Source organism: Ictidomys tridecemlineatus, chromosome 7, assembly GCF_052094955.1.
Source record: "Ictidomys tridecemlineatus isolate mIctTri1 chromosome 7, mIctTri1.hap1, whole genome shotgun sequence".
Taxonomy (NCBI): Eukaryota; Metazoa; Chordata; class Mammalia; order Rodentia; family Sciuridae; genus Ictidomys; species Ictidomys tridecemlineatus.
Genome location: NC_135483.1, coordinates 161,437,458 through 161,462,816, shown reverse-complemented (window position 1 = coordinate 161,462,816; position 25,359 = coordinate 161,437,458). Strand labels below are relative to the sequence as shown.

At 35.2% G+C, this 25,359-nt stretch overlaps 1 protein-coding gene and 1 long non-coding RNA gene across 3 annotated transcripts in view; one reads left to right on the top strand and one right to left on the bottom strand.

Moving 5' to 3' along the window:
- Positions 1-21,846, top strand: part of Gtf3c3 (general transcription factor IIIC subunit 3) — a 44,110-nt gene extending 22,264 nt beyond the window's left edge. The window contains exons 13-18 of one of the 2 annotated variants that reach the window (XM_005324350.4): positions 265-400; positions 2,466-2,703; positions 3,394-3,584; positions 5,087-5,211; positions 6,469-6,621; positions 20,496-21,846. In XM_005324350.4, coding sequence (XP_005324407.1) covers positions 265-400; positions 2,466-2,703; positions 3,394-3,584; positions 5,087-5,211; positions 6,469-6,621; positions 20,496-20,618 — 966 coding nt within the window. In that variant the 3' untranslated portion in view covers positions 20,619-21,846. Of the gene's footprint in view, positions 1-264; positions 401-2,465; positions 2,704-3,393; positions 3,585-5,086; positions 5,212-6,468; positions 6,622-20,495 lie in introns of those variants that run through there. The other variant, XM_078017781.1, reaches the window with a different exon arrangement.
- Positions 15,333-22,241, bottom strand: LOC144365594 (uncharacterized). The gene is made up of 2 exons (XR_013424215.1): positions 21,955-22,241; positions 15,333-18,737 (listed from the first exon to the last, which is right to left on the bottom strand). It is a non-coding gene; the product is annotated as an uncharacterized LOC144365594 (long non-coding RNA).
- Between the last annotated feature and the right edge of the window lie 3,118 nt (positions 22,242-25,359).

Genomic DNA, 25,359 nt, shown 5'->3' with positions numbered 1-25,359 from the left:
GGCATGTCTATGTGTATGTTATAAAGTTAATGTGAATTGCCTCCTTTTTCCTATCTAAGATGAATAATATGACCTAAATTCTTTTGGTAAAGAAAAAAAATCAATTTTATTCTATTTTTAGGGTGTTTTTGTTTGTTTTTATAATAATTTGACCTCTTTCCCCCTTACTGGAGGAGCTTTCAGTCACATTTGTGGTAATTGTGGCTCTTCAGTTTTCTTTAATAAATTATTGACTAATAAAACTAATTACCTTCTTTAATTTAGGTAGCTATGAACAGAGCCCAAGTCTGTCTGATATCTAGTTCCAAATCTGGAGAGAGGCATCTCTACCTTATTAAAGTATCAAGAGACAAAATATCAGATAACAATGATCAAGAGACAGCAAATTGTGATACAAAAGGTAATTTCTTCATTTGCTTTATTATATATAACTTAGATGAATTCAGACTATCTCATGAAGCAATATCTGACAGTACTCAAATTGAAAATATACCCTTTTCAAATAAAATGAAATTTTGAATCCATATCTCTCAAGTATAATAAACTCATTTGAGTTAAAAGTCAAGGCTAAATACTTCAGTTTTTAAAATATTAAAAGGAAAACATCTGCTTGCAACCTTATGTTGAAAAATGAAACTTTAATTTTGATTTTTCTTTTTTTTTTTTGGTACTGGGGATTGAACCCAGAGGTGCTTTACTACTGAGCCACATCCCTAATCCTTGTTTCAATCATTTTTGTTGATGTACTTTTATTTTTTACTTATTTATATGTGGTGCTGAGGATGGAACCCAGTGCCCCACACATGCTAGGCAAGTGCTCTGCCACTGAGCCACAACCCCAGTCCTTTATTTCTTATTTAGAGACAGGGTCTCACTTAGTTGCCAGGGCTGGATTTGAACTCAAGATCCTCCTGCCTCACCCTCCCAAGCCACGCAGATTACAGGTGTGTGCCACCATACCTGGGTAATTTTGATTTTTAAGAAGAAAGTATATTTGAAGAAATTTGAAGATTTGGTGGCAAAACCAATTATTTGTCCAGTCACTTTGATTACATACATTCCATTCTGATTCAGTTTTGATGAATGTAGTAATAGCCATAGAAACTTTTTGAAAATAAGTTGCTATGACCTACTCTCAAGTCTTAGGACTTTAAAAGGCATCTAATTTTACTTGGAAAAGCATCAAGTATGTTTGGGTGAGGTTTTTACTCAGAAAATTTTGAAAATGACTAAGGCTTTAAACTAGAGGTGTAAATTAGGCAGAATCTGACTTCATTATTAATTAATTTAACAAACATTTATTAAATCAATATAGCATTATTAGAATCAGAAGAAAGGCAGGAGGACTTAGCTGGTTATCATCTAGCTGTAAATGCCTGAGAGCCCTGCCAGCTCTCCAGTTCATTAATTCTGGGTTTATCCCAACATTTTCTACCTCTGTAGTATATATTAGACCATGTTTCCTTAAGTTTTGTTTTTCTCTATATCTGATATTGCTTGTTTCAGTGGATCCTCATTCAGATCTGTTGTTGGTTTTTCTTAGGTTCATAAGATTTTGTTGGTTAGTTTTGTTAATGTCATCACGGTGGGGATCACCTTACATGGTGTCCCAGGGTGGATGAGCTAAACCTTTTTATGTTAAATAGAACTTTATACTCTGATATTTTCACTTAATGTTTTCTCACAGAAATTTTCTCATGTTACTCTCTTGTCATAGCTATATTTTAGGAATATATAATATTCCTTTAGATAGCAGTTCCATAATTTAACCATTTCCTTATCATTTTTATATATGATACTTCTAAATTTTTTGTAAATAATGTATTAAGCATCTTTGTACATATAGATTTATCCATATTTTGATTATTTAGGATAGATTCCCACAAGGAGAATTATTGGATCAAGGACAGAAAAAACTTTTTAATAATTTTTAAGGTTATAAAAGAGAAGCATATTACAGAGAAAGAAGGACAAGAAGGTTGTTAAAAGAAAAACTTCAGAAAGATAAAATTGATTAGAAAAAGATCAAGAACAACTTTGATCTCAAATATAAATTGGAATTCATTAGCTGAAAAATTGGCATTGGAATGCTGTGTATGTGCAGAATCCTCTATCTGATCACAATCATGGAAAGGCCATTTGTTCTGCTCTGGAGGAGCATACATCCTAGCTGGTACCAAAAAATGCAAATGGGGTTAGTTGGACTTTGTAGAGAACAAGTCATAATGAGAATTAACAATTGCATATTGTTAAGCAGGCAGAGAAAAAGGGGATAGTGTTGAAGGAATATAAACAACCAACTACTCCCTACTCATTTTTGTAAGGAGTGTTATTGGTAAGAATTCAGGCCCGTAGGGCTGTGGTTATAAAGTTTATCTTAAAATCGAGCATGTGAATTTTTCTTTCTGATACACTGTTTCTGGAAATACTGTAACCTAACTGGTTTTCATTGGTCTCATTTTTAGCAATATTTGCTGTACTCACAAGTGTCTTGCCAAAAGATGACTGGTGGAACCTTCTATTGAAGGCCATATATTCTTTATGTGATCTATCCCGATTTCAAGAGGCTGAGTTACTTGTAGATTCTTCATTGGAATATTATTCATTTTATGATGACAGGCAAAAACGCAAAGAACTGGAATACTTTGGTCTGTCTGCTGCAATTCTGGATAAAAATTTCAGAAAGGCATACAACTACATCAGGTGACTTTCCAATAATTTCATCAGATTCTTTGATAGAATGTACATTTACTTTGATTTAGACTTATAGTCAAGAATTAATAACCTATTTTATTACTAGCTTTTGTTTTGTGCTGGTTCAGTTCATTGATGATTCTCAGAGGCAGCATTTGAGAGCATGGACTCTAGAGCTAGATTTCCTGGGTTCAAATCCCAGCCCTGGCTTTGTGACTTAAGGCTAGTTAATTTAACCTCTTGTGCCTCTCTCTCCCATTTATAGAAGGACATCTTAATACCATTACTCCCCCATAGTATTATGAGGGTTGAGTTATGTACAAAGCCTTTTTTCAGTGTCAGGAGCATATTATTATTCATTAAATGCTTATAGTTCTTCAGCTGGGCAGGGAGAGGAAAAAGTGAAACCAATTGATTTTTTTTTTTTTTTTTTGGTTTAAGAGTTTTGTTGAAAAACAGAAACAAGATGTAGAAATATTAACTTAAGCACCATTTTTTGAGTAAAATCTTTTATTGTATAAGAGGTTTTGCTTAAATAGATTGAAGCACTTTGCTTTTCCTTGTTGGGGATGGTTCAGTTTAGTATTAGAAGGACAGCGCTAAAGGGTTTCATTCTTAGAAATCAGGAAATGGGCTTTTTTTTTTTTTTAAAAAAAAAAAAAAAAACATCATTTCCTCCTCACCTTCTTTCTGCAATAGGATAATGGTAATGGAAAATGTCAATAAACCCCAGCTCTGGAATATTTTCAATCAAGTTACCATGCACTCCCAAGATGTAAGACATCATCGCTTCTGTCTCCGTCTAATGCTGAAAAACCCAGATAATCATGCACTGTGTGTTTTAAATGGACACAATGCATTTGTATCTGGAAGTTTTAAGCATGCACTTGGTAAGTGTCCTGGCACATGACTTCGTTAAGCATAAACAGTATAATGTTAAAGAACCAAGCCTTTGGAGCAGAGCTGCCTAGGCTTAAATAACAGCTATCCTGTGTTGCTCTGTTCTGTTCCTTTATTTCTAAAATGGAGATAATAATTGGACCTATCTTAGAGATTACTGTGCAAATTAAATGAGTTAATATAAACTACCTAAAACAATGCTTGGTACATTGATAGCATGAGTGGCTATAAGTATTAGCAATAATGATAGTTTTTGTTATTCTTAAACTTTAGTTTTGAAAGGACATATTCATTTTAAAGATCAAGAAATATCCCTACTAAGGTTTGTTTGTTTTTAAAATAATTTTCAGTAATTATGAATGCTTTGCCCCTAATTTGGTTTGCTATTTGCAAAAAAAGGATTTAAGATTTGCTGATAGTCATTCCTCTAGGAGGCAAGTCTTATAAGATTTATTTACATGATGCTTACAAATTCCAATTAAACTCAAGGAAATTCATTACTCATAAAAAGAAAAAAAAATAAGGAATTAGAGGTACTCAAGAAGAAAAATGCTTAACCAGATGTTTAAACTTAAAATTAGGCATATCTCTTTTGCTGCCAAGTTAATTCTGAATAAACTGCAATTTTGGCTATTTAAAACTTAAAAAAAAAATTTCATGTTTGTGAATGGCTGATGTTTTTATAATTGTTCAGCCAGTAACCTCAAATATCAGCTTTTGGAATTTTACTATGTATGCTTTTTTTAATTGTTGGTTTAATATTTAGAAAATAGAAAAATTGAGATTTAAAAAATGTTCATAGACAGTAAAAATAGAAATGTCCAAATGGCCATTTACCATCTTTCCTGCTTAAACAAAAACAAAAACCTGTGGTATCATTCCTCCTGGAATAGAACCTAGAAGAAATAGAAGTTTTCATCTATGTAGGATAAGTTTGGCTAAATTATCCTACCTCATTTTTTTTTTTAACATGAGGTAATTTATATCAGAATTCTTAAAACCCCAAATTGTTATTAGACACATGAGCTTCTCTTGGGAAAAATACAGTTGCCACATTTAAGAAAACACTGAATCTAAGAAACAAAGCTTCTTTTCCCTTTTCTCACTTCTATAATTCATCACATTTGAATTTATTAGAACAATTAATTTTACAAAAATTCACCCATGCTTTTAAATAGATTTAAGATCATAAATAGAATTATGATCACATTGATGCTTTTTTAAAGAAGTATTATTCTACTTAGAAATATCTAGCTGTGGTAAAAAAAAAAGTTACTTTTAGTTACACATTTATTTTCATGATCAAGATACATTTATGGAGACACTTCTAATTATGTTCTGTGTTACATATTGCTATAAAATTAAATTAATATGTATTGATTGATATCTAAGACAGAACTATATGTTTGGCCTTAAAATGTTTGAATACATGTTAAGGAAATAAGGAACTCTGTTCTTGTCACATCATCTGACACCACTTCTTATTTTCCAGGGCAATATGTGCAAGCCTTTCGCACTTATCCAAATGAACCTCTTTATAACCTCTGTATAGGCCTAACCTTTATTCACATGGCATCTCAGAAGTATGTGTTAAAGAGACATGCTCTTATTGTGCAGGTAATTCATTTGGATTTTTCATTTTTATGTTCCTTGAAAATTAACATATTTAATTGTTTTTAAAATTTCTACTTCAAAAGTAATACCTGCTCAATACATGTTGGGAATCAGAACTCCTGGCCAAGACTTATTATATATATAGCAAGGTAGTAAGGATACACAACTAGATCACGGGAGAAAAAGACACAGGCAAAATCTAGAGGAATTTATATGCAGCCTCCCTTATACTCTGGAGCCCCAACATCTCTGCTCTTCTAGGCCCTAAAGATTAATTTAAATTAGTTTTTAAAAATATAACTATATAGTCAGGTATGGTGGTGCATGCCTGTAATCCCAGTGACTCGGGAACCTGAGGCAGGAAGATTGCAAGTTGAAAGCCAGCCTCGGCAACATTGTGAGACCCTATTTCAAAATTAATAAATAAAAAGGGCTGGGGATGAGACTCACACATTCACACACACACACACACACACACACACACACACACACACACACACATGATAATGAATGTTGGATGCACCTGATTTCTTACACCATCACTAAGAAGGTTTTTTTTGTTTTTCTTTTTAATTTTCCTTTTGGGTAGGCTAGGGGTATAGCTCAGTGGTAGAGTGCTTGCCTAGCATGTGCAAGGACCTGGGTTTGATCCCCAGCACCACCAATAAAAAGCAAATTTCTTCCTGGTTCTTATAAAAATTAAAAATTATTTTTGTTTTCCTGTTTACATGTTTTGTAGTTTGTCTTCTAAGATTACCATAAACTCCAAGAGATAAGAGATTTTACCAGCCTTATTTACTACTGTATCTTCAACACTTTGTTTTTATGATTTCCATATTTATTTTTTCTCATTCTAGGGATTGAACACAGGAGCATTCTACATCTGAGCTATATCCCTAGCCTTATATTATTTTATTTTGAGGCAGGGTCTCACTAACTTACCCACCCTGGCCTCGAACTTGATTCTTTCTGCCTCAGCTTCCCTTGTGTCTGGGATTACAGGCATGTATAACTATGCCTGGCTGATTTCCTTATATGTTTGATGTATCCAAAATATGATATGGAGGGTTGGGGATATAGCTCAGTTGGTAGAGTGCTTGCCTCAAAATATGATATGGTATAACGTATACTATACTCTTATAGGGTAGGGCTTTTATTTTTTTCCTTCAATATTTCTATTCCCAATACCTGGCACATATAGTTTAGTACATTCTTACCAAATGAGTGAGCTACTGAATTATCTTTTTTTTTTTTTGGTAGGGCTTCTCCTTCCTTAATCGATACCTTGGTTTACGTGGACCTTGCCAGGAATCATTCTACAATTTGGGCCGTGGCCTTCATCAACTGGGTCTGGTTCATCTTGCAATTCACTATTATCAGAAGGCCTTGGAGCTCCCTCCATTTGTAGTAGAGGTATTGTATAATTTACTTAACTAAGGAATCACTTCATTTCATCTATAGATAAGTGCAGTTAGTTAAGTATTATGGTTCAGTCAGTGGAATTATAGCTTCTTTATTAATGTGTATTTTTCCCTAATTCAGTATATTTGTAATTATGTTCAGCAACAGATAGATCTTTTACATCTTAGCCTTATGACATGATCAGCAATCATATGAACATGTATATTTGTGATGACCCTGTGATTTGTCCTAAGATAGCCCCTGTACTTTACAGATAGGAACTGGTAGATATGAAGCCCAAGTATTGAATGATTGCCATTATTCATTTTTAAGTTCAAGTATAACTAACATTTTTTTATAAAGATAAAAGACTAGTATTCCTATAGCCTCTTGTTTTAAGATAGCCTCTTATTTTAAAACAGGTAAAGTGTTGCCAGTATTATGATGATATTTGTTTAGTCTGATGGATACTTGAATTCCTAAAGAAGAGTATGTTTTCATTATTAATTTTTTATATGTATATATATATCAGTGTATATAACTTGTATTTATCTTTATTTGACTTTGGTTTTAAGCCAATGTATCCTTTTATAGTTAAGTTTATAAAATATACTTTTGTATTATTTCATAAATATTTTTGTATATTGATACCTTAATTTTATTGGTATCACTTTGAATCCTTACAATTGTTTTCTCACAAATTTCTCCTGGGGAATATTAGAAACATTATTCTAGCTATTCTTTTTTTATTTTCATTTTTTTAAGTTTTTGATACAAATTATACATATTTATAGGTTATCATGTGATGTGTTGATACATACAAACACTGTAATGGTCAAATCAGAGTAAGAATCTCTCCAAACATTAATTTTTTGATATCTTTTTTTCAGATAGTTTGCTTTTGGCATGTAAAAATGCTGCTGACTTTTGTCAATTTTATATCCAGCTACTTTCTTCAATTTATTTATTAGTTCTAATGAGTCTTTTTTGTAGAGTCTTTAGGGTATTCTAAATTTAGGATCATGTCATATGCAAACATTGACAATTTGACTTCCTCCTTTCCAACATGGATGCCTTTATTTTTTTCTTTTTCCTAACTACTCTGGTGAGGACTCCTAGTACTGTGTTACATATGAAAATGGGTATCCTTATCTTGTTCCAGTTCTCAGAAAGCTTTTAGCTCTTTCCTGTTCAATATGATATTAGCTGTATGTGTCTTATATAGGGCTTTATTATACTGAGATATATTCTTCCTATACCTAATTGTTGAGAGATTTTTAAAAATATTTTATTTTTTTACTTATAATTGGACACAATACCTTTATTTTATTTATCTATTTTTATGTGGTGCTGAGGATGGAACTAAGGGCCTCGCACATGCTAGGCGAGTGCTCTACCACTGAGCCCCAGCCCCCTAGCCCCCCAGCCCCAGTCCCTTGTTGAGAGATTTTATCAATTCTTTTTCTACATCTGTTGAAATGATATGGATTTGTGTATGTTCAGCCATCCTTGTATCCCTGAGATAAATATCATTGGACCTTGGAGAATTTCTTTTAAATGTGTTATTGGATTTGGTTTGCTAGTATTTTGTTGTGGATTTCTGCGTGTATGTTTATCAGGGTCCATATCTTTTTGTTGTTTCTCTTTTCTTTTTTTTAAAAAAAAAATCCATTTATTTTTAGTTGTAGTTGGACACAATACCTTTATTTTATTTATTTTATATGTGGTGTTAAGGATCGAACCCAGGGCCTTGCACATGCTAGACGAGCACTTTATTGCTGAGCCACAGCCCCAGACCCGGTTGTTTCTTTATCTGGGTAGTGTTGACCTCATATAATAAGTTTGGAAGAATTGCCTCCCCTTCCATTATGTGGAATAATTTGAGTATTGGTATTAGTTCTTCTTTAAGTGTTTGGTAGAATTCAGTAGTGAAGCCATCTCTGGTCCTGTATTTCTTTATTATTGATTTAATCTTGTTACTCATTTTTGGTCCAGATTTTCTATTTCTTTGTGATTCAGTCATGGTAAAGTATATATTCATTTCTTCTAGATTACCAAATTTATTGCCATATAATTTTCATAATTGTCTTTGTCTTTTATATTTCAGTAGTGCCAGTTGTGTAATGTCTCTTTTTTCATTTGAATTTCATTTGAATCATCTTTTTTCTTAGTTTACCTAAGGGCTTACATTTTTATCCTTTTGAAGAACCAGCTCTTCATCTTGCTGGTCTTTTTATTTTTTATTTTTAGTCTCTATTTATTTCTGTTCTTTCTTCCCTTCTACTATTTTGGGGTCTGATTTTGTTCTTATTTTTCTAGTTCCTTGAGGTGAAATGATAGGTTATTTTGAAATCTTTCTACTTTTCTGATAATGTTGTCAATTGTGCTAAACTACCCCGTTAGTACTGCTTTTGCTGCATTCCATAAGTTTTGGAATGTTTTATTTCCATTTTCTTATAATTTTCTTTCTTGATAATTGGTTGTTTGGACCATGCTGTGAAATTTTCATTTATAAAATCCATATTACTGTTTTATTGCATTGTGTTTAGAAAAGATACTTGATAGGATTTTTAATATATATTTTTAGTTATAGATGGACATGATACCTTTGTTTTATTTATTTATTTTTATGTGGTGCTGAGGATCGAACCCAGTGCCTCCCACATGCTAGGCAAGCGCTCTACCACTGAGCTACAGCCCCAGCCCGCGATTTCAGTTTTTAAAAGTTTGTTGGGATTTATTTTATTTTTATTTTATGTCCTAGAGGATGTTCATGTGCTGTAAAGAATTTGTATTTTATAATGCAGTGTTCTGTAGAGGTCCATTTGGTTCAGGGTGTAATTGTCATTTTTCTGTCTCAATGATCTGTCCATTGCTGACAGTGGCATGTTATAAAGTGTCCTAGAAGATGTTCATGTGCTGTAAAGAATTTGTATTTTGTAATGCAGTGTTCTGTAGAGGTCCATTTGGTTCAGGGTGTAATTGTCATTTTTCTGTCTCAATGATCTGTCCATTGCTGACAGTGGCATGTTATAAAGTGTCCTACTATTAAGGTACTCTGTTAGGTCTGTTAATATTCATCTTACATATTTAAGTGTTTTGACAAATTGTGTGCATATATATTTGTTATTTCCTCTTGCTGAATTGATTGTTTATCATTACATAATGACCTTTTGGTCTTTTTGTGCTTTTTATTTAGTCTCTCTTATTTGATAAAATATGGCTATTCATGCTTTCTTTTGTATTGCATTTGCATGTAATACCTTATTCCATGACTTCACTTTCAGTATGCATATTCTTAGAGATGAAATGAATTTCTATGATTTATATTCATTCATTTGTCTTTTAGTTGGAAATTTTAATTACATTTAAGGTAATTATCAATAGGTGAGGACTTACTATTGCCATTTTGTAATTTGTAATTCTTTTCTCTTTTGTAGTTCTTTGCTTTGTGATTGAGTTTTCTTTAGTAGTGTGTTTTGATTCCTTGCTTATTGGTTTGTGTGTCTATTGTAGGTTTTTGTTTGTTTTTGGTTTTTGGTACCAGGGATTGAACCCAGGGCTCTTTACCATTGAGCCATATCGTAACACCTCTTACCCCATCCACCACTTATTTTTTTGAGACAGGGTCTTGCACAGTTGCTTAGGGCCTTCCTAAGTTTCTGACCTGACTTTGAACTTGTGGTCATTTTGCCTCAGTTTCCCAGACCACTTGGATTACAAGTGTGTGCTGCTACTATGCTGGGCTTTTTTGGGGGGTGGGGGGTTAGGGTACTAGGAATGAACTCACGGGGTGCTTTGCCACTGTGCTATATCCTCTTTTTATTTTAAGACAGGGTCTTGCTAAGTTGCTGAAACTGGCCTCAAATTTGAGATTCTCCTGCTTCAGCCTCCCTAGTCTCTGGGATTATAGGCATGCACCACTGAACCCAGGATACAGGTTTTTGATTTGTGGTTACTATGAGACTTATAAAAAACATCTTTTGGGCTGGTGGTGCATGCCTGTAATCCCAGCAGCTCAGAAGTTTGAGGCAGGAGGATCACAAGTTCAAAGCCAGCCTCAGCAACTTATTGAGATCCTGTCTCAAAAAGGGGCTGGGGATGTAGCTGGGGGTGTAAACATCACCTCTGGGTTCATCCCCTAGTATCTCCCTGCCAAAAAAGTTTTGGTAATAAGCTATGGTGAAATGGTAGCAAATCTATATTGATTATTGTGAAGATAAGAAACAAAACAAAACTCTAGCTGGATGCAGTGGTACATGGTTGTGATCCCTATGACTCAGGAGGCTTGAGGCAGAAGGATCATAGGTTGGAGGCCAATATCAGGCAAATTAGTGAAAACCTGTCTCGAAATAAAAAGGGTTGGTGACATAGTTCCATGATAGGCACCCCGGGTTCAGTAGAATTTTACTAAGTTGCCTGGATTGGTTTTGAACTTGTGATCCTTCTACCTCACTGAGTAGCTGGTATCATAGGCATATACCACTATACGTACCTCCTTTTCACTTTTTACACTGCCTATCTCAACATATTAATATAGTTAATTTAAAAATTATTTTTTAGGGGGCTGGCTCAGTGGTAGAGAGCTTGCCTAGTTTGTGTGAGGCACTGGCTTCAATTCTCAGCACCACATATAAATAAATAAAGGTCCATCAACAACTAAAAAAAATTAAAAAGCAACTTTTTTATTCTTCATGCTGAGGATACAAATGTTTTATGCAGTATGTTTACAATATTAAAACACTGAGGGGCTGGGGATGTAGCTCAGTTGGTAGAGTGTTTGCCTTGCATGTGCAAGGCCCTAGGTTTAATCCCCAGCACCAAAAAAACAAACAAAAAACCAGTGAGTTTATATATAGTTATGCTTATTGGTGAATTTTATACTTCCAATATACATTTTTTTTTTTTGTACTTTATTTCAATTTGAAGAATGCCCTTTAGGATTTCCTAAAAGACAGATCTGATGGTAATAAATTTTAGCTTGTTTGAGAATGTCTTTATTACTTTCATTTTTTAAGGGTAGCTTTCCTGAGTGTAGTGTTCTTGGTTGGCCTTGGCATTTTTTTCCCCTTGAACACTGTAATCTCTCATGTTATTCTTTCTTGGCCTGTATTGTTTCTGCTAAGTCAGCCATCAGTCAGATTGGGACACCTTATGTATTGTTTCTTTTGAGAATCCTCTCTTTAACTGCTAAGAGCCTGATTATGTTTCAGGGTAAACTTGATTGAGTTAAATCTGACTAGTGATTTTTGCCCATCCTGTAATTGGGTACTTCGATATCTTGTCTGGGAATTTGGGAAGTATTTCCTCTTTGAATAAACTTTCTACATCCTTAGCATTTTCAAGTCTCTCTTGAACCACAATAACCCAGCAATGCTTACTGTCCCAAAGTTTTTTTTTCCTTCATCTTTTTTTTTTTGGTTTTCTGAATATGAAGTTCTTTCTTCTTTTTATCTATTTTGCTATTAATGCTTTCTATTATGTGTTCTGTTTTGTTCATTTGTATTCTAATTTGTTATATATGACAGCAGTTCATATTACATATAGAGCACAGTTTTTCATATCTCTGGTTGTATACAAAGTATATTCACACCATTCATGTCTTCATATGTGTACTTAGGGTAATGATGTCCATCTCATTCTACCATCTTTCTTACACCCATGCCCACTTCTGTCCCCTCACCTACTTTGCCCTATCTAGAGTTAATCTAACCTTCCCTTGCTTCCCCCTCCTAGCCCCACTATGAATCAGCCTCCTTATATCAGAGAAAACATTTGGCATTTGTTTTTTTGGGATTGGCTAACTTCACTTAGCATTATCTTCTCCAACTCCATTCATTTACCTGCAAATGCCATGATTTTATTCTCTTTTATTGCTGAGTAATATTCTGTTGTGTATATGTACCACAGTTTCTTTATCCATTCATCTACTGAAGGGCATCTAGGTAGGTTGGTTCTACAAATTAGTGATTGTGAATTGTGCTGCAATAAACATTGATGTGGCTGTATGCTGTTTTTAAGTCCTTTGGGTATAAACCGAAGAGTGGGATAGCTGGCTCAAAAGGTGGTTCCATTCCCAGTTTTCCAGGGAATCTCCATACTGCTTTCCATATTGGCTGCACCAGTTTGCAGTCCCACCAGCAATGTATTAGTATGCCTTTTCCCACACATCTTGCCAACACTTACTGTTGTTTATATTCTTAATACCTGCCATTCTGACTGGAGTGAGATGAAATCTTAGAATGGCTTTGATTTGCATTTCTCTAATTGCTAGAGATGCTGAACATTTTTTTATATATTTGTTGATTGATTGTATGTCACCTATTGAGAAGTATCTGTTCAGTTCATTGGCCCATTTATTGATTGGGTTATTTATTATTATACCCTAGAGATTAGTGCTCTATCTGATATGCAAGTGGTAAAAATTTGCTCCCAAACTGTAGGCTCTCTGTTCACCTCACTGATTGTTTCTTTTGCTGAGAAGAAGCTTTTTAGTTTGAATCCATCATTTATTAATTCTTGCACTATAGGATTCTTATTATGGAAGTAGGGCCCTGATCTGATATGATGGAGATTTGGGCCTGCTTTTTCTTCTATTAGATTGCACGGTCTCTAGTTTAATTCCTAGGTCCTTGATCCACTTTAAGTTGGGTTTTGTGCATGGTAAGAGATAGGGGTTTAATTTCATTTTGTTGCAGGTGGATTTCCCATTTTCCCAGCCTCACTTGTTGAAGAGGCTATCTTTTCTCCAATATGTTTTTGGCGCCTTTGTCTAATATAACTAATTATGTGGGTTAGTCTCTGTGTCCTCTGTTCTGTACCACTGGTCTATATATCTCAACATTGTAAAAGCTAACATCATTCTAAATGAAGAAAAATTGAAAAAAGCATTCCCTCTAAAAAACTGGAACAAGACAGGGATGCTCTCTTTTACCACTTCTATTTAATATAGTTCTTGAAACACTGGCGAGAACAATTAGATGAAAGAAATTAAAGGGACACAGATAGCAAAAGAAGAATTCAAATTAGTACTATTTGCTGATGATATGATTCAATTCCTAGAAGACCCAAAAAATTCCACCAGAAAACTTCTAGAACTAGTAAATGAATTCAAAAAAGTAGCAGGATACCAAATCAACACCCACAAGTCAAAGGTATTTCTGTATATCAGTGACAAATCCTCTAAAAGGGAAACGAGAAAAACTACCCCATTTATAATAGCCTCAAAATAAATAAATAAATAAATAAAACACTTGGAAAGCAACCTAACAAAAGAGGTGAAAGACCTCTACAACTGTAGAGCACTAAAGAAAGAAATTAAAGAAGACCTTAGAATATGGAAAGGATCTCCCTTGTTCTTGGATAGGCAGAATTAATATTGTCAAAATGATCGTACTACCAAAAACATTATACAGATTTAATGCCATTCCAATCAAAATCCCAATGATACTTCAATGAAAAAGCAGTCATGAAATTCATCTGAAAAAATAAGAGACCCAGAATAGCTAAAGCAATCCTTATCAAGAAGAGTGAAGCAGGTGGCATCGCTATACCAGACCTTAAAATTATACTACAAAGCAATAGTAACAAAACAGCATGGTATTAGCATCAGTATACTTTTCAGCTGTAGGATTTACTTTTTATTTTTGGTACCATAGATTGAACCCAGTGTCACTTAGCCACATCTCCAGCCCTTTTTATTTTTTTTATTAGAGGTAGGGTTTTCTCCCACACTTCCTGTGTGGGCCAGGGAAAGGGTTCCCCTTTGGAGGGATGGACTGGCTGAGAAATAAAAGCTAAGAAAATAGTACTATAAAATAAACACAGGACACCAGAAATATGTTCTCAGAGTAGAGGCAGGGATGGGCCAGACCAACTAGAGGGGTTGCAGCTTCTCACAAAGAAAGGAACCTGTGCTAGCTTTATTTATTTTGGAACAAATCAAAAGGTTTCAATAGAAACTTCTTCTCAAAAACAGAATAGTGGTGGGGCCAGGTAAGCTGCTTGGTTCTTAACAGGTTGCACCCATCTCCCATGTTGCTTGGGATCTTTGGCAGAGCTGGGTAGGAATTCAAATGCACCGCACTGTCTCAAAACCAGCAGGCATGCTGCTGGGAGTTCCCAGATACCAGATTTTCCTACTGAGTGGCTTCCAAGCTGATTTGGTACACAAACATTTCATGGGTGGCTTCCTATAGGGTTTCACTAAGTTACTGAGGTTGGCTTTGAACTTGCAACCCTCCTGTCTCAGCCTCTTGAGCAGCTGAGATTACAGGCATGAGCCATTGTGCTTGGAAGGATTTGATTTTTAAAATTATTTCAATCTCTTAAATTTCTCTGACAAAGTACTCACAGTTGTTTCTTATGTTTTCTTAAAGTCTGTTCAGTTTCTTTAAGTATTTAAAATTCTGAGGATTTGTACATATTGCTCTTTGGTCAGTTTCTGGCATTTTATTTTGTTAGGTGAAATCATGGTTCTCTGAATGTTCTTGATGCTGGTGATGAACAATGATGACATCTGCATATTGAATGATTAGGTGTTATTAAGTTTTCACAATCTGGCTTTGTATCTGCCCTTCAGGATATAGGCAAGCTTCTTTTTTCTGTGCCTGTGGTCACTGCCTGTGTTTCAGCATTAGAACACACCCCAAGACAGGGAGCTGAAAGAAAAGCTAGGAACTGGGAGACAGGCGAGCGAGAAATGAAAGACTTGAGACCAGGCAGTGATACACAGAGAGTTTATTTGTCAGAGCTGACAAATAAGGGCCATCTCTCCATAGAAGGAGAGAGACAATAGGGGCTTGGGTTCTGAGACTTTTATGGGGCAAGCTCAGGGATTAGAGTTGGCTGAGTCCTAAAGCAGGGTGGTGAAGGGTTGGGGGGGTAGTATGAGGGAGTGGTGATCCACCCTTGGGCGGGAAAGAATGCCAGTATAAGGGAGTGGTGAGCCTTTCTCAGAAAGGACCCTGGGAGGGAAAGCAAAATTTTTTCTTAAGATGAAGGCTTTCCTTAAGATGGCCATCCAGCTGCTAAGCAAGGACCTTACAGAGGGCCTAGAAACCTTGTCCAAAGTTACCAATATGTGTGGTCATCTTGGGATTTTGTTGGGCCTCACTTTGGAGGAGCCAGTTCTAGATTCCCAAGTAGTGACTTGGTATTTATTTTATTCTTCTTCTCCCAAGTGGACAATGTTTCTTTCCATGTTGTGCTGCCATGGCCTGAGAGCACTGCAGCTGGCCAGAATACAAGTCTTTCCCTCTAGGCCCAGGTCTTAGCCTGGCACTGGGGTAAGGTCCAGAGAACCTGTCTACAGCACAGGTCTACAGCTGAGAACCACTGGGATCTGCCCGGTGGTGGATTTCATCAGCTCAATACTATTTCAAGGCAAAGTTCTATGTAGACTTCCCTGCCCTACCTCATTCAACCCTTTCCCCAATAGGTGAAATCTTTTTCTACACTGTAAGCCCAAGGTTGGAGGAAAAGCATTAGAGTTAAGACATGGGAGCCCCTGTCTGTGGCCTGGGAGCAGGGACCTTGGGGCTCTGCAGGGTTCCAAGTCAAGACCTGGACTTAATTCCCTTTTCTCCAAATTGGAGGAGTCTCTCCTCTTGTGCTGAGGAGTGTGACTCTCGGGCATCTCTTTTCTTTCTGCCTTCCTCAAAGCATCTTGTTATGCTAAAACCAGTTACTGCAGTTTCTCACCTGTTTTCCTTAACTCAGTGATGAAGGTAGGATCTTGTGTAAATAGATGTTCACATTGATGTTTCTGTGGGAGACAACTGCTGGAGGTTACTGGAGGGTCTGGTTCTGCAGTTCATTGCTTTGTTATTTAAATAGGAAAAAAGAAAGCACACCTGAGGAAATCATAATTTTATAGATACCTTACTTGACCTATTCTTTATATGCCTGTGTTTTTCCCCCATGTGGTCTTTATATGTTTTTTTAATTAATCACCTCTATATGATTAAAAAATATTAATTTTTTTAAATTCTGGAATTGGGCAGCATTTTAAGATAAAATTAGTGTTCTGATGAACCAAGCAGAGGAGGTTGGTTTTATAGATAGGGAAAGGCTTGAAAAAAGCAGATTGGTGGTTTTTTAAATTATTATTCTGTTTCCCTGCACCTCCTTACAAAGAAAGTAACTTTGAAGTGACTAATCAGTTAACTTCAGATTACTTCAGGTACTTTGTGTAAGGATTAAGACAGAGGGAACTTTATTATCTTGAAAATTAAGACTTGGCCTCTCTGTAATCCCAGTCTATTGCAAGGTCAGATAAACAGCTTAGTTTTAGCTGGGGGACATGGAAGTTTAGTATGAGTGACTCCATTTTGATTTTTAGTTCAATGTGTAGGAGGAAAACTCCTCCAAACATGGGCTTCCTATAAATGTTATTTAATAATTATCCCTTTTTGAGATGTTAGTGCTATTCTCAGCATCATTTTGGGGTTCTGGTCTCAACAAGTCATTTATAAGTTATGGTGTCCTTGTGATCATGATCTCTTTTGAGTTTTTGCCATTCTAGCTAAAGAGAGACTTTTCACATTTATCTAAAAAAAACTCTTTTAGAAAATACAGTGTTCCAAAAAACTATTATACTATCAGGAGACTTATACTAAGAATTTGGAGTATGCTTCTTGGCCAGAGAAGCCAAGTATGGCTCCCTTGAACCAAACCAACTAAATCAAATAATTTGAAAAGTCAGATCAAGAATGTGTTTTAACAAAGTAACCCATTCATTAATGATTGCAACCAAGTGCCTCCTTTACATGAAATATTTATCAGTATGCAAGAATACATGTTAGCTCCATTATCAAGCTGCTAGCCACTGGGAGTACTAAATTTCTTTGGACCTGTAAAGATATGTGTTTGAAATGACAGACCAAATTAGTTATTTGCAGAAAGTACTAATTGTTAAATTCTAATTACAGCATTATCCTGCCAAATGAAAGAGGTATAGGCTTGGGAGAAGCTGCTTATGTTCTGGTGAGCTGTCTGTGACCCATATATTAGGCACAAGACTTTTCCCTTCAAATTTACATCAAATTGTCCATCTTCGATGTATAGGGCTTCAGGAATCAAGTAGTTTCTGTTGCCAGATACTAGAGAAAACTAGAGTTTAGAATCCAATCCAGTCTTCAGATGGATCATTAAAAATTCAAAACAATGAACAGGGCTACAGTTATATACTATAGCTTTCTCCCTTTTTTTTTTTTTTAACTAAAGACAATCACAGTTAAGACCAGTTTATTTGCAAAATAGTTATAGTCTCTTGATTACTTACATAAGTGTAGCCAGAATAACCACAGTCTCCTTGTAAATTTCTTATTTTGAAAATTTGAAAGGGAGTTTCAGATTGGACTTGGCTGGAAAATCAAACCAAGGCAGTCTGTTTTTGTAGTACCTAATATCTTGAGGTTTCTGGGCCTGCTAGGAAGTGACAGGTTTTGCTCCCTCACTGTAAGCTTAGAACCCCTTACAAGCCAGGCATTATATTCTAGTCAAAGCCAACATTTCTAATTGTATCCTATTTTAAAAATATTTTTATTGAATTTACATATATATATATATATATATATATGTGCATATTGCTATAAAAATAAGGGTACTCACAAACAGCTTCCAAATTCTGGAGGGATCAGGGAAAAATGAATGTTTCAATTTTTATTTACAAGAAAATATATTCTACCTAATCTACTGTAACTGAGGTAGCTTAAAAAGATGAAAATTGTTTCCTTTAATCTGGAAAACCAAACATAGAAAAGAATCAACACTTTAAAGAAAAAGTCAGAAAAACCCACCTATAATTCTTCATTGGTTTATTCAGTCTCATGTAATTCTTTTTCTTGATGTTAGCTTATTAATTTTGTAAGGCTAGCTTTTCCATTAGCATTCTGCATTTCTTAGGCTAATTCCTTGGTCTTAAAGCTACCAGAAATCTGCACTTGTCAGAGTTCTTTTCATCATTTCTTTCAACCTCCTTGAAGACAAAAAACTTTAGAATTACAGTACCTTGGGTGGGGGTTGTGGCTCAGCGGTAGAGTGCTTGCCTCGCACATGCGAGACCCTGGGTTCGATCCTTAGCACCACGTAAAAATAAATAAGTGAAATAAAGGTATTGTGTCCATCTTAAAAAAAAAAAAGAATTACAGTAGCTTACAAAAAGCTTCAATAACATCAGAAAAAAGCAATTGAACTATGGACAACAAGATTTAAAATAGCCATGGTTATAATCTGATGAGTTTGATATTCTGTGGCTTATAGTAGTTTAATGTAATAGCCAGAATGACATCAAATTCTAGAAAATTTATAGTTATTTGAACATAAATGAACAATACATAGATACAAATAGAACTCAAAGAAGGTTAAACATTCCTTCTTTGAGAAGACTTCTCATATAATTTAACATTAAAATAAGCTTAATATGTCCCTTGTCTTCTTTGAGGTAAAAAAAATATTGAAAGCTTAAAACACTCAAATAGAATCATAGATCATTGTGAAATAAAACCAGTGACAGAAAGATTTCAAAGGTATAAGAAATTACAGAATCTTTTTCAACTTTAGTTTTGCATCAATATACTTTTGATATCAATGCTTTTTATTTAGAAAATATTACAAATAATTCCTTAATTTTAGCCAATTTGCTCATAGATTTTTTGTTTACAAGAATCGTCTTCCACAAACCTTCAATCTTAATTCATTTACCCCTTAACTCTCAGTGTGGAACAACCAGCCAGAGAAAACCACCCTCAACAAAAACATTCTCATATTCCATAACCACCTTTTAAAACAGGCTTGGCTTTCCTCATAGAATTATCTCCCTTTCTTAATTTTAGTTACTACATATTAGTTAGAATTTTAATTCTTAGTAATTTTGAATCAGCAGTCTACAGCCTAACATCTTATAATTTCTAGCAATATGAGCACAGTTTTTAAAATATAGAACATTATATATTTACTAACAATAAAACATATTTAGCTTCTTTATGCCCTATAGAAATAAGATATTTAAGTATATACACTTTAAACTTATGCTTAATAATTGATGTTTTAGTATTTTAACTTATTTGGAAATGGCCTGGACATTTATATAACACTTAGTTTAACAGGGCACAACCCTTAAGATTTGAAGTTACTGAAAAAAATTGTTCAAAACTGTGACCAATTGATTTATAAGTTTTTATCTTATTTATTTACATTCACCTGGGTTTACTGCTTAGAGAAATTCTATGAGACATTGAACAAATAATTAACATTTTACTTCCTACCGACTTAGTGACTGAGAGGCTGTGATTGTAGTATCTGCTGAACAGCTGTGGAAGAAAAGCCAACCATTTTCTAAGAAAATGTTATATAAGTCTGGCATTTAAAATCACTGTGCCAACTAACCCTAGTACCCTCAAAGCCAAAAAGATTGGCTGGGGGCATAGTGCAAAAAGAACAGAATCTGTGAAAGGCACTTCACTTTCAACCCTTGGGGTCCATGAAGAAGACAGGACTCCTACATTCCTCAAGGTGTCTGAGGAGAGAGCAACTGCCTTTGGGTCCTTTCACTGGTTGCCTGCTCTGTCAAGGGACAAAATTACAACAGTTTAGTTTAATGGTCTTAATAGGCTTTATTTTTATTCTAAAATTAGGTAACACTTTATTAAATAGTGTTCCCTAAAGTTTCTCGTTTTACTATTTAGAAGGGCCTTTCCCAAGATTTTATTATTCAATTTAATAAAGTTTATTTTGCTATGCCTCATTGGTGAGATCTTTCAGTATTGTATGAATTTTAATAGCTTTTGCAAATACACACTTATGGAACTATTTGCCATGAAAAAAATTGTCCTGGTTGGCAGTTTGAAATCTTAAAAATATTCATTTTCTTCTTCCCCTCCTAGGGTATAGAAGTGGACCAGTTAGACTTACGAAGAGATATTGCCTACAACTTAGCTCTCATTTATCAGAGCAGCGGGAACATTGGAATGGCTCAAAAGCTTTTATATACCTATTGTTCTATATGAAGCATATCAACTGCAGAAGAAGCACTGGACAACTGCTGTGTGTGAACCAATCTCTTTTGTCTCAGGGCTTATTATCAGCTCCAAGATGGGAATACTTGGCATCATCTAGCAGTATTTCATTTTTTACATATGGTTCCTGTAGTACTACCATCACTCCAGTTACCTTAAAAACTGCAGCTTTTGAGTTTGTGTGTAGCTCAGTGGGAGAGTGCTTACCTGGCATTCGTAAGCCTCTGGGTTTAATCCCCAGGACCATAAAACGTTGCAGCTTTTATGTGTATATATATGTGAAAATTATCATTCTTGTAAAACTGTCCCCAGTATTGGAATGGATAGTATTCATTTCTGAGCCAGCTTAGAGTTGAATATATTACTTTACATTTAATCATCTATGCCCTCAGTACTGTATATTATATACTTATGTAAGACAGATGTGGTCTTGTCCTTGTAGCACTTACAGAGTACATTACTGATAATTACCACTCTGTACAATCTTTATTTACTTGAAAGTAAATAAAGTTTGCTTTGTTTCTACATACACCATTATTGTAATTTCTTAAAACTGTTACTATATGAGGCAGTGTTTCAAATACATGGAAAAGGAAGTTGCTTATTAAAGTAAATACAAATTGGGACTGTTATGTTAGAACAGTTACTTAAATCAGTGTCTAACAAAATTATTTAAAATGATTATGTGGTGAGAAGACAGATAATTGATTTGACTTTTTGTGTTTAACCTCCATATATCTTAGCTTTGTAGACTGGAAAGATGGGCTTAATTCAAAATATACTGCTTTAAGGCAAAGTGCATCATCTATGTGTATGTGTGGCTTCCCCAGAAAAGGGCCATGTTCAGTAACAACAGATATTGTGTCAGTAGGAATGTAGGAAAAACTGGAAAAGTTGTATATATGAAATAAAATATTATTGATGGAAAAAAAAGATTAAAACCTTTTACTCCAAACATTGTTATTGAATCTAAAGATACTTGCTATACTATTGATATAAGAATTTTTAGGGGAAAATAAATGCCATAGTAAATGTGCATAAGATTGTAGGCTGCAGTCCAGATGGGGGAAGGAAAAACTTATGAGATTTAGAGTCAGAGAAATACAATGAACTTTTTAGGAATTTATATAAACTTTCTAGTTGAGAAACTGAATTTGTATTTAATAAGTAAATACATCACACACCCTGTATATAAGTTAAATAAATTCTATTTTTGTAATTCGAGCGTTTCACATGCTTATATTTTTTAATTTCTTGCCCCTGGCAAGTAATGGCAGGTAATGGTAAAACTGTGATAAACAAGTTATAGTTATGTCTTAAATCCTACCTGTAGATCTGAGTATTTGGATTCAGAGTTTTTCTCTTGAATTAAGCTCACAGGGCTGTGAAAGACAAATAGAGACTATGATGTCGAGACAGTTACTTCACTCAGAACCTGGCAAAATTACTCACTGCTTATGTGGTGGGGAAGACAATTAAAATTTACTTTTCACCATCTTAGCAATTGAGAGGCTATGATCTGCTGAACAGCTATAAAAGAAAATCCAACCATTTTCTAAGAAAATGTTACACAGTTTAGTATTTAAAAATCACAGCTACCATTTGCAGAGGGTTTACTGAGTTCAGTGCTGGATGCTTTAGATGATACAGTATCTGATCTTCTCAGAAGACTACCTGCAAAGTAGGTGTTATTACTGATATTATCTCCACTACGAACACAGAGGTTGAACACCATGTTCAAGATCACTAGCAAGCAAGTTCTTGCTCAGATCCCTTTCGAGGGACACAGTTTTTCCATTTCAGAGTAAAAACATAAAAATTGAGTTGTTAATAATTGCTATATTAATAATTACTGTAGAAAATATCTTTGGGGGGTTGGAGTTGTAGCTCAGTGTTAGAGTACTTATCTAGCATGTTTGAGGCACTGGGTTTGATCCTCTGCACCACACAAAAATGAAGGTATTGTGTCCATTTTTTAAAAATATTTTCACTTTATATAGCAACTAGGGAGTCTTAAAAGAATTTGTTGCTGAATTATAGGAAATATTACAAAGTCTAATTAAACCCTCTTAGAATTGAAATAGTAGCAGTGTGCCTATTGGTTTGATGGTGTAAAATTGACAAATTGTTCACTACTGTGCTGCTCATGGTAGTTAATACTGTCAATATTACATTAGTTAATACTACAAGAAGCTGTATTGGCTTCCCGACACTGTAACAAATGTCTGAGATAATTAAGAGAGAAATGGCTTACTTTAGCTCACAGTTCTGGAAGGCAGGGGGAAGCATCTCCTCTGAGGGAAGGAGTCCCCACTATCCCCTAGGCGATGATCTAGCCCATGTTGGGTGCCAAAATTGTTAGAAATATGGGGGTGCTGTGAGGAATCAAACATATGCTCAGAAGTAGCTCAGCAAGGCAAACTTTACCTCTGCAAAAGGGTGTGCAAGCACACTTTGATGGGCAGTCTGCCTGTTTTATCCCTAATGTAGCATTGACACTTGCTCTGATAGAAGCAGGTTGGGATTACAGTCTATGTGATTGGCTAATTTAAAATTAGGGAGGTCAAAAGGAAGGGCTGTAGTTAAAATGGCTATGCTTGGATATAGGTTGGGAAATTCAAAATAGCTACAATCAGATCTTAGAACCCAGTTAAGACTAAATACTACTCTGAAAATGGATCACTGCATTTATTTTTCACAAGACTGACAGTTGGGGGTTTAGGTAGGAGTTTAGGGATACCAAGGTGGCAGAGGCAAGGTAGAAGAAAATGCTGGAGGACAAGACAGGGAGATAAGTCATCACATCCCATTACCATGATGACTCCTGCACTGAGGACTTACCGCCTGTGGTAACTCTGGCCAGATTCAGTATATGAAACAACCAAAAACGGGTGTAAAGTGGACAGTATTATAATTAGGTATTCTAAAGTAACCAATGGGGTAAATTGGACAGTATTCTAATCAGGTACCATTAGGTAAACAATGGGACAGATGGGGTAAGGTCTTTCATCAGGTCTGTATAGGGAAGAGAACTCCTCAACTCAGCATGTAAGACAAGAATTTCCAGACACTGAGGCCTTGAGCCTCTCCTGCTCAGCCCACTCTGCTCTACCTTATGCAGTACTACTTTCACCTTCACCTTCAATAAATCTGTACTTTGCCTGTTACTTCTGCTTGTCTTGCTCAATTCTTTGTTCGGGACACCATGGACCAGGACCCCGTCTGGATACCCCAACAATAACGGGTTCCCAGTGAAAGAACCTGTCCTGGCCAGGGAAACCTGCTACTGAACTCCCACTGAGGCAGTCTGTTTGTTGGCACTGCACTATTAGCATGAATGGACAAGCTCCTGGTCATTAGATGTTTGAGGGAAGACTCTGAAATGAAAGAGATCCGTATAAACAAAGGGAGTAGGGAGGAGCTCAAAGGGTTCTGCACAGAACTAGTGCAGGAAGTAGAAAAATAAAATACAATTAATTTCTCTAGATAGGAAAATATTATGTATGTGAAATAAGACAGGGATACACTAAAAAAATGAATGCAAAGAATGAGAGCTTTATGAGATTAAAATGTAACTGTCAAAATTAATTCAATGAAGAGATGGAATTTAAGATAGAATTTAAAAAGACAAAAATGGAAAATTAAAGACAGGAGAAATTTTCAGAGAAACACCTAAGCTTACCCAACATTTAAATTATAATTTATTTGTGACAGTTACTGTATCTTATATTTAAGATATTTTTAAGATATCTATTACTTGATTATGTATAATCCCAGTAGGACAAACTCCTGTAAGGATTTTTTTTATATGCAGTAGATGGCAGTACATTTCCATAAATTAAAAATTTTACAATTTCATTGTCTTAATATATTGTATCAACTTTTAACATTTTCCTTGAAAAATTATGCTGAACTTTTTAGTTGGGATATAAAAAAATTTCAGCATCCCCCTTCCACATCTAAGCAAAAACTTTCTGCCCCTTTGCACTGTCCCTCATCACCACACCACAGAAAGAAACCGGAGGCCTATCACATGTTTCTTACTGTCCATTTTTCTGCCTTAACTAAAAAAATGGCAGGTATCAAGGAGAAATATCACATATGAAAAGTCTAACCACGACCCTGAAGATCATACCCAAAATTTATACTGTTTGCAGACTCAAGGTAAGCAAGCTAATATGAGCATTACAGTACCACCTTGGTGATTTAGTACTAAAAGATAGTCACATTTATGTCCAGAGAAGGGAGTTGGTGGAAGTGTACAGAGGAAAGAGAAGGCTAATCAACACACCTCTGGCTCCAGGATTGGCAGTTGTACATAAGAGGATCCCTGCAAGTCAACCAGATTATGGCTAATTCTAGGCATGTCAGTTTTACTTCTCTTTCTAAAGCTGGTCACTATTGTAGTTTACAAGGGGCCTGGATGCAGCAAAATGTGTTTCTTTATTTAAACATAACCTCAGAAAATGAAAGTATCAGTTACACTGATAACACACTTCATGAACTTGGTTCTATCTTGTTTGTGCGAAGGTGCTTAGTTAAATCTGTGCTGTGTGTGAGACATGATAACTGCATTTCTCCTTTTCTGGTGCTTCGGCTTATCTGACCAAAGGAGAAAGGAAGTGAATCTAACCACTAGAGGGTGCATGATATTCACAGAACTTCCCAAGTCCTTGAAGGCCTTGGGCCATTCACAAGGAGTGATCCTCAGGCTTCCTAGGGCCACCTGTGC